This window comes from Mastomys coucha, unplaced genomic scaffold (genome assembly GCF_008632895.1).
Source record: "Mastomys coucha isolate ucsf_1 unplaced genomic scaffold, UCSF_Mcou_1 pScaffold20, whole genome shotgun sequence".
Classification (NCBI taxonomy): domain Eukaryota; kingdom Metazoa; phylum Chordata; class Mammalia; order Rodentia; family Muridae; genus Mastomys; species Mastomys coucha.
In genome coordinates, this window is record NW_022196903.1 from 33,736,539 (window position 1) to 33,750,909 (window position 14,371).

Below are 14,371 nucleotides of genomic sequence, written 5' to 3' on the forward strand. Positions count from 1 at the left end.
TCTCTCTCACACACACACACACACACACACACACACACACATTTATATTTAGTGGTGGAGTCACAGGTGTAGAATTCAGGGGACAATTTGCAGGAGTTCGTTCTCTCACTTTGTGGGTTCCAGGGATGTGGCTCGGGTTGTTAGGCTTGGAGTGTCTTTACTCACTGAGCTATCTCCCAGGCTCAGGAATCAAATTTTAAAAGGGATTTTCCAGAAGTTCAGTGATAAGCAGGGTTATGGAGCTAGCGGGTGAGTGAGAGCCTGCTTATGGGAGTGGTATGCAGTCCTGCCAGGTCCTACCCTGGCTGCCAGAGTTGTGGCTTTCAGGTTCGTTCCTGATCTGGGTGTGTTTGCCCCTGTACTGTCCTCCACGATGACACACTGGCCAGCTTCCTCTGGGCCCCCCTTCTTGTCCATTTCATCTGGAGCCCTCCCTGAGGCACGGAGACATCAGCAGTGTCTCTGAAGGGCAATGAGGTCCAGAGAGAGAGGGAGAGAGCTGTGGGAAGAGGACTGGGGCATGCTGGGAGGAACATGGCGGTGGGCAGGCACACTCGGGGACCTCAGCGGCTTCCCCCTCTCCAAGCTTCCAAGGGCTGCATCAAGTGTGAGACGCCCTGCCCGGAGGACTGGCTGCTCTACGGAAGGAAATGCTACTACTTCTCGGAGGAGCCTAGAGACTGGAATACGGGAAGGCAGTACTGCCACACCCACGAGGCGGCGCTGGCCGTGATCCAAAGCCAGAAAGAACTGGTGAGCACGTGGTCAGAAGCAGGGACCCTCAGGTCCATGGCCGACTCTAATGAGACATCCACACCCAAGTAGAATGACCCCCTGTGTGTCTCTCTGCAGTCACTCAGACACCTCACAGCCATGGGTATACTGATGAATCCCCTGGGTGTGAACACTCGAAACCTCCCTCCTCTAGGCCTCCTCCATCCAAGGCTGGTTGACTGAGCTAACTCAGTATGAAGAGGGTGGATCCGAGGTTTTGAACACACTTGTACCACAAAAAGCACCCACATTTCCTGCCATTGAAAGCAAGCTGCCATCTCTTAGTCAATAGGTCCAGCTGTTTTGCCAACAGCAAGGTTAGAGACAGAATCCCCGAGTGTCTTGGTCATTTTGGACTCTCTGACACAGTGCTGCATACTTCTAAGATATCAACTTCTGTGTGTCTTCGAAGTGCAGTATTTCTGTGTCACTTTTTGAGAAAGTTCCTGAAGTACAGGTGGGATAACCTACAAGGGGTGAGATTTGACCAGGAATCTAGCATATCCAGTGGGCAACCCCTCAACTCCCAGCTTCTTAGCCAGGGCAAGCTGGGGGATAGGACTCTTTTCAGGCTGTTGTGGACATCTGTGGCAGGCTTGGGAAGCTGTTCCAGTCTCGCTCCAGCAGCGTGATGGCTGAGGATCCTTATCCTTCCATCAAAGCGACACACCCTCTCTGTCCCTCCCAGTCCAAGCCTTGACTTGGGCCATACCTCATTGGCAAAACTGCACTTAATGCCTGAGTTTCGCTCTTTCCCTTTGCAGGAATTTATGTTCAAGTTCACACGGAGGGAGCCCTGGATCGGTCTGCGCAGAGTTGGGGACGACTTCCACTGGGTCAATGGGGACCCGTTTGACCCAGACACGTGAGCTGAGGCTCCATTTTCTAGGAGAGAGAGGAGCTTAGATGGGGAAGGTGTAAGCCCTCGAGACAGCTGAGAGAGGGAGGGGAGGGAGGAAGGGAGGGAGGGAGGGAGGAAGGGAGGGAGGGAGGGAGAGAGGGGGGGGCTTTGTGCTAGGTAGAGATACTAGGGGCAAGTAGGGGTCTGGGGCTTGATTTTCCCCTAAGTCCAGCCTGGTTCTGCAGCTTTGCTACACAGAGCTTCACAGTGGAAGGTGCAGGCGCCCTCTATCTGTGACTACCCTATCTATGCCACTCCTATTGGCCAGAACTTAGTCACGTGCCCACGTTGCAAGGGATGATGGGAGGCGTGGCTTCTGTAGGTAGTGAGCCCCGAATGTACTATGCTGTGGAAGACAGGAGCTCTGAACAGCAGTTGCTGACTGACTGACCACGGTTGCTAACTGCCCACTGTGATAGCATCTTCTGATGTGGTGCCTCGAGGGAGGTGCTGGGTGCACTGTGGTACTGTGTCTGTATGACCCAAGTGATGTGACCATGGTCTCGGGGGTGGGGGGTGGGGATCGGGGGTGGTCGTGTAGGAGTGTGGGGGGTGTCTGGGTAAGCTTAGGGACAGGCAGGTCACTTCTGGGAAACTTCAGCTTCTAGTCCAGACTCTAGGGACCAGTGCACCCTAGGGTGTCAGCTTAGAAGGAGCGTAGCTGCCAACTTGCCGGTGATGGGAAGCACATCCCCAGGAACTGAAGTGAGAAGGGCCCTGCCGGTGATGAACGGGGTCCATCAGGGTTAGTGCCAGCAGCTTCCCTTCCTGAACTAGGCACTTTAGAGCTGATCCTAGAAGGATAGAAATGGTACAGGAGGCAGGGAATATTGGTGGCTGGGTGTGTGGAGCAGTTCCAGTGGCCAAAGCACAGAGTGGATCGGTGGAGGACCAAGCAGAAAGATGCACCAGTGTCTGTCTTGGAAGATGCTATGATGGCTTGAGGGAGGGACAGGCCAAAGGGCCCTTAGGGTCACCTGGAAGCCCCTGTGATGGGCTGCATGGAAGCCCCTGTGATGGGCTGCATGGAAGCCCCTGTGATGGGCTGCATGGGAGCCCCTGTGATGGACTGCATGGGAGCCCCTGTGATGGACTGCATGGGACCACTTGCTCTTTTCTCTTCTACCATAGATTCACCATCTCGGGTGTGGGGGAGTGTGTCTTTGTGGAGCCCACCAGGCTGGTGTCAACAGAATGTCTGGCGACCCGTCCCTGGGTATGCAGCAAGATGGCCTACACGTGATGTGGCTCAGGCTGGAGGTGGCCCCTGTGCCCAGGCGCAAGGGCAGTGTCCGTTCCTCAACCTGCTTCCAAGGGGAGCTGCCACCCTCTCTGAATGGAAGTAGTAGGGAGGGTGGCCTCTGCCACTGTCCCCTTTCAGGCTCCAGATCTCCGAAAGGCCTTGGTTCCTGGTCCCTTTTGTCCCCAGGCAGGTCCTGTGGCCTAACAGTTATATCTCATATGCTAAGTAGTATAGACATCTTGCCCCATACACACAAGCACACATGTGTACACGCATGTACACACACACAACACACTCGCAGGCTCTTCTTAGCAGGTCACCCTTCTTGGCTCTGCCTGGAACACCCTCACTGCAGCCCTGGTGCTTCGGGGAAGATGAGGTGACACGGGTTGTATGACGTTTGGCCCAGACTCCTGCCCTCCCCAGTGGCTTCTCTGAGACTGCTGGGTGAGATAGGGAGGCACAGCTTCCTCCACACCATGGAGAACAGCCCAGGGCTGGAGGCCGCTCTATCTGCCCTCCCTGCCTTCCCAGGCTCCTCAGGCAGGGCCCCTGCTGTGCTGTGGTGCTGTCCTACGGTCACTAATGGAATAAAGACATGACTGCATCTCTGAGTCCGCTGACATTTGTTCCAAGGTCGCAGCTTGGGGATGAGCAGAGGGGCAGAGGGGCCACCAGAAAGATGCACTTGTCCCAGTGTGACAAGTGGCATTGTGCTGGAACCTAGGATGAAAAAAACAGGCAACAAAATGGAACCCATTTCCCAGTCAGGCCTCATTTAATGTTGATGGTGGCTGTGTGAAAGGTGGACTCCATTCTGGTACCTTCGTTACTGTTTGGCTCCACATGGCAAATGTTTATTCATACCTGTTGTGCTGGCTAGTTTTATGTCAACTGGGCACAAACTAGAGTGATCTAAGTGGACAGAACTTCAACTGAGAAATATGCTTTCATAAGACTGGGCTGGGAGCCAGGCGGTGGTGGCGCACGCCTTTGATCCCAGCACTTGAGAGGCAGAGGCAGGTGGATTTCTGAGTTCGAGGCTAGCCTGGTCTACAGAGTGACTTCCAGGACAGCCAGGGCTACACGGAGAAACCCTGTCTCAAACAAACAAACAAACAAACAAACAAAAAAACAAAAAAAAAAGATTGAATACTTTGGGGGCTGGTGAGATGGCTCAGTGTGTAAGAGCACTGATTGTTCTTTAGAAGGTCCTGAGTTCAAACCCCAGCAACCACATGGTGGCTCACAACCATCTGTAATGAGATCTGATGCCTTCTTCAGGTGTGTCTGAAGACAGCTACAGTGTACTCACATACATAAAATAAATTTAAAAAATCTTATCTTCTTCTTTTCTTTCTTTCTTCTTCTTCTTCTTCTTCTTCTTCTTCTTCTTCTTCTTCTTCTTCTTCTTCTTCTTCTTCTTCTTCTTCTTCTTCTTCTCCTTCTCCTTCTCCTTCTCCTTCTCCTTCTCCTTCTCCTTCTCCTTCTCCTTTCTTCTCCTTCTCCTTCTCCTTCTCCTTCTCCTTCTCCTTCTCCTCCTCCTCCTCCTCCTTCTCCTTCTCCTTCTCCTTCTCCTCCTCCTCTTTCTTCTTCTTCTCCTCCTCCTCCTTTCTCCTTTCGTCTCCTCCTCCTCCTCCTTCTCCTCCTCCTCCTCTTCTTCCTCCTTTTTTTGTAAGGAACTTTCTTAATTAGTGATTAATGAGCGAGGGCCCATTGCTGGTGGTGCCATCCCTGGGCAGATGGTCTGGGTTCTATAAGAAAGCAGGCTGAACAAGTTAAGGAGAGCAAGCTAGTAAGTAATACTCCTCTGTGGCCTCTGCATCAGCCCCTGCTCCAGGCTCCTATCCTGCTTGACTTCCTGCCCTGACTTCCTTCAGTGATGAACAGTGCTGTGGAAGTTTAAGTCTAATAAACCCTTTCCTCCCCGGGATTGCTTTGGGTCTTGGTGTTTCATCACAGCAATAGAAACCCTAATTAAGACAAATTGCTACCAGGATTTTGGGGTGTTACTGTGACAGACCTATGTGCATTTAGGGAGGATTGTGGAAGGACTTTGAAACTTTGGGCTGGAAAAGCCATGAAAGGTTCAAGGCGTGGTGAGCTGCTCTGTGGGAGTTTGGAAGACAAGAATGCTGAGGGTGATGCAAACAGTGGATTTCCCAGTGGGAAGTATGGGAGTCCCTTAAATACTCTATTGGGACCTTTGCCATTTTGAGTTGAGACTCTTGAGTTTTAGTCATCTGAAGAGTCAGTCGGCGGTGATTAAGAAGAGACCAGCGGGGCTGGTGAGATGGCTCAGCAGGTAAGAGCACTGACTGCTCTTCCTAAAGGTCCTGAGTTCAAATCCCAACAACCACATCATGGCTCACAACCATCTGTACAGCTACAGTGTATTCATATACATAAAATAAAATAAATAAATCTTTAAAAAAAAAAAAGAAGAAGAGACCAGCACCACTGAAGTGAAACCTTTGTTTTACTGGGACAATTGATGCTGGTCAGCTGGAGTTGAGGTGGTGCACGCCTTTAATCCCAGCACTTGGGAGGCAGAGGCAGGCGGATTTCTGGGTTCAAGGCCAAACCCTGTCTCAAAAAACCAAAAAAAAAAAAAAAAGAAGAGACCAGCAGTCAGGTGAAATCTGGGAAGTGTTTCCTCAGGGTCGGCACACAGAAGCTGTGTTCCAAAGGTGGCCAAGGTTGTACCTATGGATGGCAGCTGAACTTGGTCTCCAGGAAGAGTCTCCCAGGTGGTACTGTTTTGAAGGCATGAAGGGGCTGTGGAGAGCTGAGCCTTGGCACCGTGAGAGGCCAGGGGAGGCCACTGGAAAAGGCACAGCTGGGGAAGTCCCAGGACCAAAGCGTCCACACAGAGTTGAGGTTTGGCACCATGATGAGAGACCAGGAAAGGCCATGGGTTAAATTATAGCCCAGTTGCAGCTGCAGACCCGAGAATTTTGGAGTCTTCAGTGCCATGAGACAGTTGCCAAGGACAGCAGCAGCCAATGAGAGGAGGTAGCCTGAGACTCTGAGGCAAGTGTGCATGGTAAGCCCTCTGGGTCCCAGGAGACTGTGAGTGAATCCCAGACATTGAGTTATTCACGCCATTAGAGTTTGGTTTGGTTTTGTTCAGGTTGTGACCATGTCCTGGTATTCTCTCTTGAAATAAGAAAGTACTTTTAATTTTACTGGAGCCCGCAGTTGAGAGACTTTGAACTTTTGAAGAGATTTTAGAGTTTCACATAGACTTTTGATTTTAAAAGAGACTAGATATTTTACAGAGACTCAGCTCTTACAGTGGTTGAATTTCTAAAGACTGCAGGATTTCTAAGGTTGTTTATGTTTTATTTTGCAATAGTTTTATTAACATGCCGTTTTGTTTGGGTGGTGGGTGACCCCTTTAATGTCAGCACTTGGGGTGCAAAGGCACGAAGATCTTTAACTTTGAAGCCATCCTGGTCTATACAGCATGTTTCAGGATGGCTAGGGCTACATAGAAAAACCCTGTCTTGAAAAAAACCAACCAACCAAATGAAAAAACAAGAAAACAAAAATCAAATCAAACGAACAAATGAGACAGTAAAGGTTCTAACTGAAAAGTGATTACGTTCGCATTCCAAGTTGACAAGGGTGTCAGTTGTACCGGCTAGTTCTATGCCAACATGACACAAGTTGGAGTCATCTAAGAGGAGGGGACCTCAAATCCCTCCATGGGCTGTGGGTAGGCAAACCTCTAGGGCATCTTCTTAATTACAGAATGTTGGGGGGAGGACCCAGCCCATTGTGGATGATGTCATCCCTTGGCTGGTGGTCCTGGGTTCTATAAGAAAGCAGGCTGAACAGGTCATGAGGAGCAAGCAAGCAAGCAGCACTCTTCCAAGCCTGCTGCATCAGCTCCTGCCGCAAGGTTCTTACCCTGCTTGAGATCCTGTCCTGACTCCCCATCCTTTCCTCCCCAACTTGCTTTCGGTCATGGTGTTTCATGGCAGCAAGGATAGTCCTAACTAAGACACCTACCATGTGTCAGACACCATGCTAGGCATGTGGGAATCTGTGCCCTTAGCATAAAGGGAGAAGAACAACTAGAAAGCACCAGGGTGCTCTGGAGCATTGTAGAAAAATGACTTATTTTGCTTGGGGAAGGATGGGGTGTTGCATGCAAATGGGAAGATTTGGTAATGCTTATGTTGAGCTGGATAAGAGCCCTTGAGGGTCTTCGGGTCTTAGGCACCCAGCTTTGCCTGGGAGGGGACTGGAGAGGCTCCAGTACATTTGAGGGTCCCATGCAGCCTGCTGCAGAGCCTGACCTGACTTCCTGCTGGTGTGGTATGGATGGATGCTTGGGGGCAGGTCTTAGCATTTAGCTTCTAGTCCATTTTCAGAAAAAATCCCTCAAAGGCAAATTGCACCCCAAGGGCTTTGTTTAGTCTTTCTGAGTGCAAGTTTCAGATCCAACTACTCGCTTCTGTTAACTTTTCTGCAGGCTTTCTAGGTATTTCTTCAAACATGTGTAAGTTGGGTCTTCACGGGAAGTCAGCGACAGGGCAGGATGCAGGACCAAATGGCTAGGGAACTCTGGGAGTGCCCCTCCACTTATTAGAGTGGTAAAGGGCCACTACCAGGCACCTGGTAGTGTCTCACCCCAATTTTTCTGAGAGGACTTGAGGGTTCAGGAAGGAGAGCCTGTCACCTTTTACTTACTAAACACACCCATAAGGCTAGCCAGCCAGCTTAGTGGTTAAAAGCACTTATTATTCTTGTAAGAGGACCTGGGTTCAGGACCCAGCACCTACATGGTGGCTGGCAACAGTTAGTAACAACTCTAGTTCCTGGGGCTCTGTGGTGGTTTGAATAGGAATCCTCCCCCTACCCCATAGACTCATATTTGGATGCTTGGTCATTAGAGAGTGGCACTATCTGAAAAGGATTGGAAGGTGTGGCTTTGGTGGAGTAGGTGTGGCTTTGGTGGAAGAAGTTTTTTACTGAAAGTGGGCTTTGAGGTTTCAAGGGCCCAAGTGAGGCCTAGTGGCTCTTTCTCTCCCTGCTGGCCGCAGATCCAGATGTAGCATGTCTGCCTGTGTGCCCCCATGCTCCCCACCACCATTAGGATAATGAACTAAACCTCTGAAATTGTAAGCCAGCCCCAATTAAATGCTTCCCTTCCCAAGAGTTGCCTTGGTCATGGTGTCTCCTCATAGCAATAGAACATTGACTAAGGCATGATCCCATCCCTTCACAGGCACCACTGTGGGATGCACAAATGTACATGCACTTCTATACATAATTCAGAAATAAATATAACTTTAAAAAGTTCAAAGTCTACTACCTGAGGCTTTAAGGCCAGTAGACCAAAAAGCTTTTCTTAACCTTGGATTTATCTTGGGACCACTGGCTCCAAGTCACCAATATTTAAGAAAAAAAAATCCCCACCCTTATCTGTTCACAGCACGGAAGAAATACCAGGTAAAACTAAACAGGAAGCCTAGCTTCCTTCAGTGGCACTGGGACAGAAATGAGTGTGAGTCCCATTCATAGGCTAAACACCAGTCAGACCAGGACCCCATATGCAAGTGATCTGAGCTGGTTCCCTGTGCTGTGCTCCGTGTGGCCGGGCAGCCAGGCTGGGCAGCACCAAACCAGGCTCTGCTTCAGATTAGTGCCCTTTCCAGCCCCAAGATGTGGGGCTCCCCCTCAGCCTTTTCCCCAGCCCCAGTTCTCGCACTCTTGGCTGATGGTTTTCCTTTTGGAAGTGACTTTCAGAGTTGAGTGTCCCTAAAATTGGGAGGCTCAGTCTCCTTAGGCGATTTCCTACCTAAACCCAGCCTAGGCCTCAGAATCACCGGAGCAGGCAAGGGGCGATGGAAGGTGCTGAAGGAAGACTTTGGGAGGACCAGGGGCATTTTCTTATCTTCCTCATGTCTGGCAAGGCAGGTAATAGGACAGTCTAAATGGCGAGTAGAGGCTCTTTGGGGTTAGGGGATGGATGCTCTTAAGCTTGGGGTAGGCAGCTTTGGGGAGCTACTTGTGAGGCTGCAGTGTCCCCTGGCTGGCTTGCTTTGAGGTGGAGGGGTGGTCTTTGTTATGCCTGTCACTGAGGAGGGGCCACCTCAGGAAAAGACCTCTTCATGGCCACGGGCAATTCCACGGTCTGTATCTCCATCACATGACTTTCCTAAGAACGCACACAGAGTAGGTCATATGGAGAGCGTCCTCTTTAAATCAGAGCTCAGGGTCTCCTGCAGCGTTTAGCCTCTAGAGACCACTCCTTCTTCCTCAACACCTTTAGTTCATAAGGCTGGCAGTCTTCCATGATCCCGCCTCTATGTGGCCTTATCTTCTGGCTTGTCCCCTTCATAAGCTATTGAATCCTAAGAAAATAGCAGGGACAGAGAGAGATAGAGATAGACAGACAGACAGACAGACAGGCAGGCAGACAGACAGATAGATAGGTAGATAGACAGACAGACAGACAGACAGATAGGGAAAGAGTTTCTGGGGACTCTTCTAATTTTGTTTTTCACTATGTTGAACCAAGGACATTATCATTCATGACTGGTTTTCACCCCCACAGTGTTGGGTGGAGTGGAAGCTTTGCATGCCATTCCAGCAGAGACTAATGGGGTTACGAATGTCTTCTCACTGGTGTGGGTGGCTTCCATGTGCTTTCACTCTTGGGTGGAGTTATTTTGTGCATATGGGTGTTTTGCCTGCATGTCTGTGTGAGCATCACGTGCGTGCAGTACCCGCAGAGGCTAGACAAGGGACTCAGATTGCCTGGGACTGAAGTTACATATGCTTGTGAGCCAACGTATAGGTGCTGAGAGTCAAACCCAGGTCCTCTGGGAGAGAAGCCAGTGCTCTTAACCACCTAGCCACCTCTCCAGCAGAGACAAACCCTCTTCACCCCTGCCATAGCCCCACTGCAGGTGAAACTTAAGACTCTTTTGGACTTAAAAACCCTACCTGTCTGTCTACCGTCCATCCTGTCTTTTTGTTGTTTCTTTGTGTAGCCCTGGCTATCCTGGAACTCACTCAGTAGAACAGGCTAGCTTTGAACTCAGAGATGGGCATGTGCCACCATGCCCCTGTTTAGTGTAAAAGAGGCTAGAGGCAGGATAATTACAAACGGGATGCCCATTGACAATCCACTGGCTTACAGAAGCTCTAAAATCTACCACCCTGGGGTGTGGAATCCAGCTTCTGGGGAGGCCAGGCCAGGAATTTCCTCAGTGGGCTCTGATTCTCTCCCCTTGGGTGGGGAGGGTCATCTTAGCTCCTTGGCATGCTGTGCTGATGGGTCCCCTATCCTCTGGAGAGTCTGTTCTGTTGCTGTCAGCGTGTAGGCTGCCTGGCTCTAGCTACCAACCTGTCTGAGGGTTCTAGGAGCAGAAACAAATGACTGGAAACATTCCAGTGAGGTTCCCATGGCAATGGAATCTTCTCAGAGATGCAATGTGTTTTTGATCATCTGTACCCCATCAAAGTCCCTTCCCGGGTTTTCAGGGCTGCCTAATTTCTTTCTCTCTCTCTCTCTTTTTTTTCCTTCCTCATTGGCTCTGTCTATGCTTTGCTGTTAACCTATTGGTACAGTCTTCAAGGAACAGGAAATGACACACACGGGCAGCCATACTGCAATCCTAACATGTCCGGGGAGCCCAGTTCAGTTTTTCAGTTGAATTTTTCTGCTAAAATCATTTTTTAAAACCTTTCTCTTCCTCCCCTCCTCCTCCTTCCTGCACCGTCTCTCCTTAGTTTGATGTAGCCCAGGCTGGCCTTGAACTCTTGGTGATCCTCCTGCCTTAGCTTCCTGAGTGCTGGAGTTGTAAGTCCCGCCTACCTTCCTTTCCTGGCAGCGGCTTTTTTACTTCTACATTCCTTCACATTTTGAATTTCATTTTCCTCTGCTTATTTTCACGTAGACTTGTGCCCACTGCCCCTCCTTTCAGATCTTACTATATAGCCCAGGCTGGCCTTGTGCTCAGTGCTGAGATTAAAGGCATTCAATACCATGTCCAGCTGGTTCCTGCTTAATTTCATCTCTTAAAAGGCCTTGCTGAGAAGAAAAAAATAAAAACAGCAGCAAGACAACCCCCGCCCCAGACCTTACTGCAAGGCAACAGTGCTAGCTTCCCTGCTCCTCCAGCCCCCAATTCCCACTAGCTTTTTCTTGTCACTCCTCTGGGTTCAAGCTGACTGGCTAGGACAGCGAAGAAAATGCAGTGATGGGGCTGCCTCCCAGGTTTGGAGAGGAGCTGGGGTTGAGGAAGCTGTAAGTGGGTTTCTCTGGTTACCCTGGAGAGCAGGAGTCCAAGGAAGTAAGTTAGCGAAAAGGGGGCATGTTTCTTATCAGTCCCAGGAGCCTGGAGTACAGGGCCAGGTTAGGCCACAGGCCACTTGTCTGCAGAGCTGAAGAGGTTGGGAATCTAGTATTGAGAGTCTTCCTAGTTAGGGGCCTGTCGGCTCAGTGGTCTCCTGGGTCAGGTGTCCATGGAGTTTGGGGGTCCGATGGTTCGGTGGTCTATAGGATTAGGGGTCTGCCAGTTTAGTGGTCTATGGGGTCAACGGTCTGCTGGGTCAGTGGTCTATGGGGTCAGCGGTCTGCTGGGTCAGTGGTCTATGGGGTCGGGAGTCTGCTGGGTCAGTGGTCTATGGGGTCAGCGGTCTGCTAGGTCAGTGGTCTATGGGGTCAGTGGTCTGCTGGGTCAGTGGTCTATGGGGTCAGCGGTCTGCTGGGTCAGTGGTCTATGGGGTCGGGGGTCTGCTGGGTCAGTGGTCTATGGGGTCAGCGGTCTGCTGGGTCAGCGGTCTATGGGGTCGGGGGTCTGCTAGGTCAGTGGTCTATGGGGTCAGCGGTCTGCTGGGTCAGCGGTCTATGTGGTCTGCTGGGTCAGCGGTCTGCTAGGTTAGTGGTCTGTATGGATGATCCACAGCTGGGAGTCTGCTCCAACAGCTCTCAGGAGATGAATAGTGGGCCCTTAGCTGTGTGTGAAGCTTGACGTGGCTTGCTCACTGGACACAGGCTGGCTCTGACCTCTAAAGGGCTCCTCTTCCTTCCTGTCCATACAGCTGTCCTTTTCTATCAGTTGGGTAGCTGAGTGGATCCACAGAAGGTGCACTGTTGGGAGCGAGGTATGCAGCTGCAGAGGTCAGAGGTGAAAAGACAGAGAAGAGAAGTTAAGGTCTGGTGATTAGGATGAAGAGGGAGCATGTAAGAGCTGGAGCAGAAGATGCTGAGGAAGCAGGATGAGAGTGCCTAGAACATGGAAGCTGCACACTGAGTCACCATGGCGGCACTTTGATGGTTCTTTAAAGTTCATAAAGTTGTCATGTGACCCAGTAGTTCCACCTCTGTAAGACATATCGGGAAGAATCAAAAGCAGGGCAGATGTTCATGCAAAGTGTGCTATGTTCCTGTAATGGCATACTATTTGGTCTGCAAAAGGAAATTCTGATCCATTCTGTAACATGAACGAACCTAAAAACATTATTCTAAAATATGCCGGGCATAAAAGGGCAAGTTATAAATGACTGCTCGAATATGAAGTACATGGAAGAGGCAAATGTTCGAGCCTGATGCAGTGGGGTTGGATGGGCTGGGATAAAGGCAACAGCAAGTTTTGTAGATATTGGCCAAAAACAAAACAACAAAATCACAGAAGCCAGGAGCTGTGACCTCTTCTAGGCTTTCTGGGGTGTGTTGTGTTGGGGAAGGCGGCTGGGTGGAGGCAGGCCTGGGTGAGGCTGTGGGGACAGCAGCCCTGGCAACAGGGCTGTGCCACACCGAGGCTGTCTTGCTGTTCAGGGTGAAGCAGGAGAATGTAGACCTGGGAGGAATGTTGGTAAGCTCACAGGACAGCTGTGCCTCGGGCCTCAGGGAAGGAATGTGGGCACAGATAGGGTCACCGTGGCTTGAGAGGCAATGGGGATCCAGGAGACTTAGCACAGGATTGGCAGTGACATGACCATAGGCCCACCTCTCTCCAGCATGTGGATGGACTGCTCTGTTTTCAGTGTGAGGGTGAGCTGTGACTCTTTGCAGAGACAGGGAGCCATTCCTTGCAATAGCGGCCTCTAGTGAGGCTTGGAGAAGGAAGCTGCCGGGGCAAAGTTCAGTGATTCCAAACAGTTTAATGTAATTCCAAGACAGTGTGATCACATCGCTACACATATACAATATGCATATGTGAGTTTACAGAGTCAGTTAATAACTCGCTTCACCTCAGAGACCGAGAAGATGATGAAAAAGAAACTGAGTAACAAGCTAGAACAGTTCACAACAGGACCCCGCCTCACCCTACAGTTAGTAATATTACAATTAAAATAACTATATTCTTCTATAATTTTTTCTGTTAAAATCATCTCATAAATTTACAATGCTATTATTAGTTTCCAAGACTAATATAAATTCACTCCATTTTTCTACAACGAAAATGATGATTAATTTAGAAGCGCACGACGTCATGATGAAAACAAGCATTTTAGTAGCAACAACTTCATCAGTTAAGAATTAGTTTTCTTGAAAAACATTCTAGAGCCAAGTAAAATATCCATCCTTATAACATACCTATGATGAGACTACGGAACAGCTTACACAGAGGTCTATGACACACTGGTGTGTCCTTAAAAAAAGAAATTAGACATTTATAAATAAAAAAAAAAGAGGGACACGTCACAGAGGAAAAAGAGGTACACGAGAAAATACTGTTGCACGCAATAATCCCCACACAGATTAACATGGATTAACACTTTATTACAGAAACCATACAGTGAAGGAACACGACAGGCCAGGGCTTTCGAGAGGTTAGCAAGACTGAGCTGAGATGACCTGGTAGAGAAAGATTTAGGTGAGATGACCTGGGGAGAGGGAGCCTCATTCCTTGGCCTGGGGGATGGGTACTGCCAGGTCTCCTTCTCCATGCTCTTGTTTTGGGGAGTGTGTCTTTCTGTCCTGAGCACCCTGAAGTCACAGGCAGCCGAAAGCTAAGCATTGCAACAGATCTCTCTCGACATCTTCATGGTTCTACTTTTTGGAAATGTGATGTAATATCAGGCTGTGGCTCAAAACATGTGGTCAGGGCAGAATGGGATGAAGGACTCCAGTCCTTCTGATCTGTCTCCTCACTCTCCTAGGCCTCTGTTGCTGGGGACCCACAAGAGAGCAGCAGAGCCCTTGGGGCCTCCCAGCCTTGCAGAACTGAGGCAAGGGCTGGGGCCTGAGGCTGAAGCACAACGTGTCTTGCTCATTGGACACATCGAGGCTGGCTCCAACCTCTAAAGGGCTCCTTTTCCTTCTCATCCATAAAGCTATACTTTTCTATCAGAAATTTGGCTTGATATATATATACACAAACATATATATCAACATCTCTATCTATACAATGCTTCTACTACACTAGGAATCCTGCAGCCCCAACATACGCCTTTCTTGTCAACTTCATTTGGTTAAAATACAC

General features: G+C 49.7%; 1 protein-coding gene across 1 annotated transcript in view; it reads left to right on the forward strand.

Annotated features, from left to right (window-relative positions):
• The window catches only part of Clec2l (C-type lectin domain family 2 member L), a 14,577-nt gene extending 11,052 nt beyond the window's left edge, over positions 1–3,525 (forward strand). Inside the window, exons 3-5 of the mRNA XM_031381602.1 lie at positions 587–753; positions 1,539–1,639; positions 2,807–3,525. Coding sequence (XP_031237462.1) covers positions 587–753; positions 1,539–1,639; positions 2,807–2,918 — 380 coding nt within the window. The 3' untranslated portion in view covers positions 2,919–3,525. The remainder of the gene's footprint in view (positions 1–586; positions 754–1,538; positions 1,640–2,806) is intronic.
• The last annotated feature ends 10,846 nt before the right edge of the window (positions 3,526–14,371 follow it).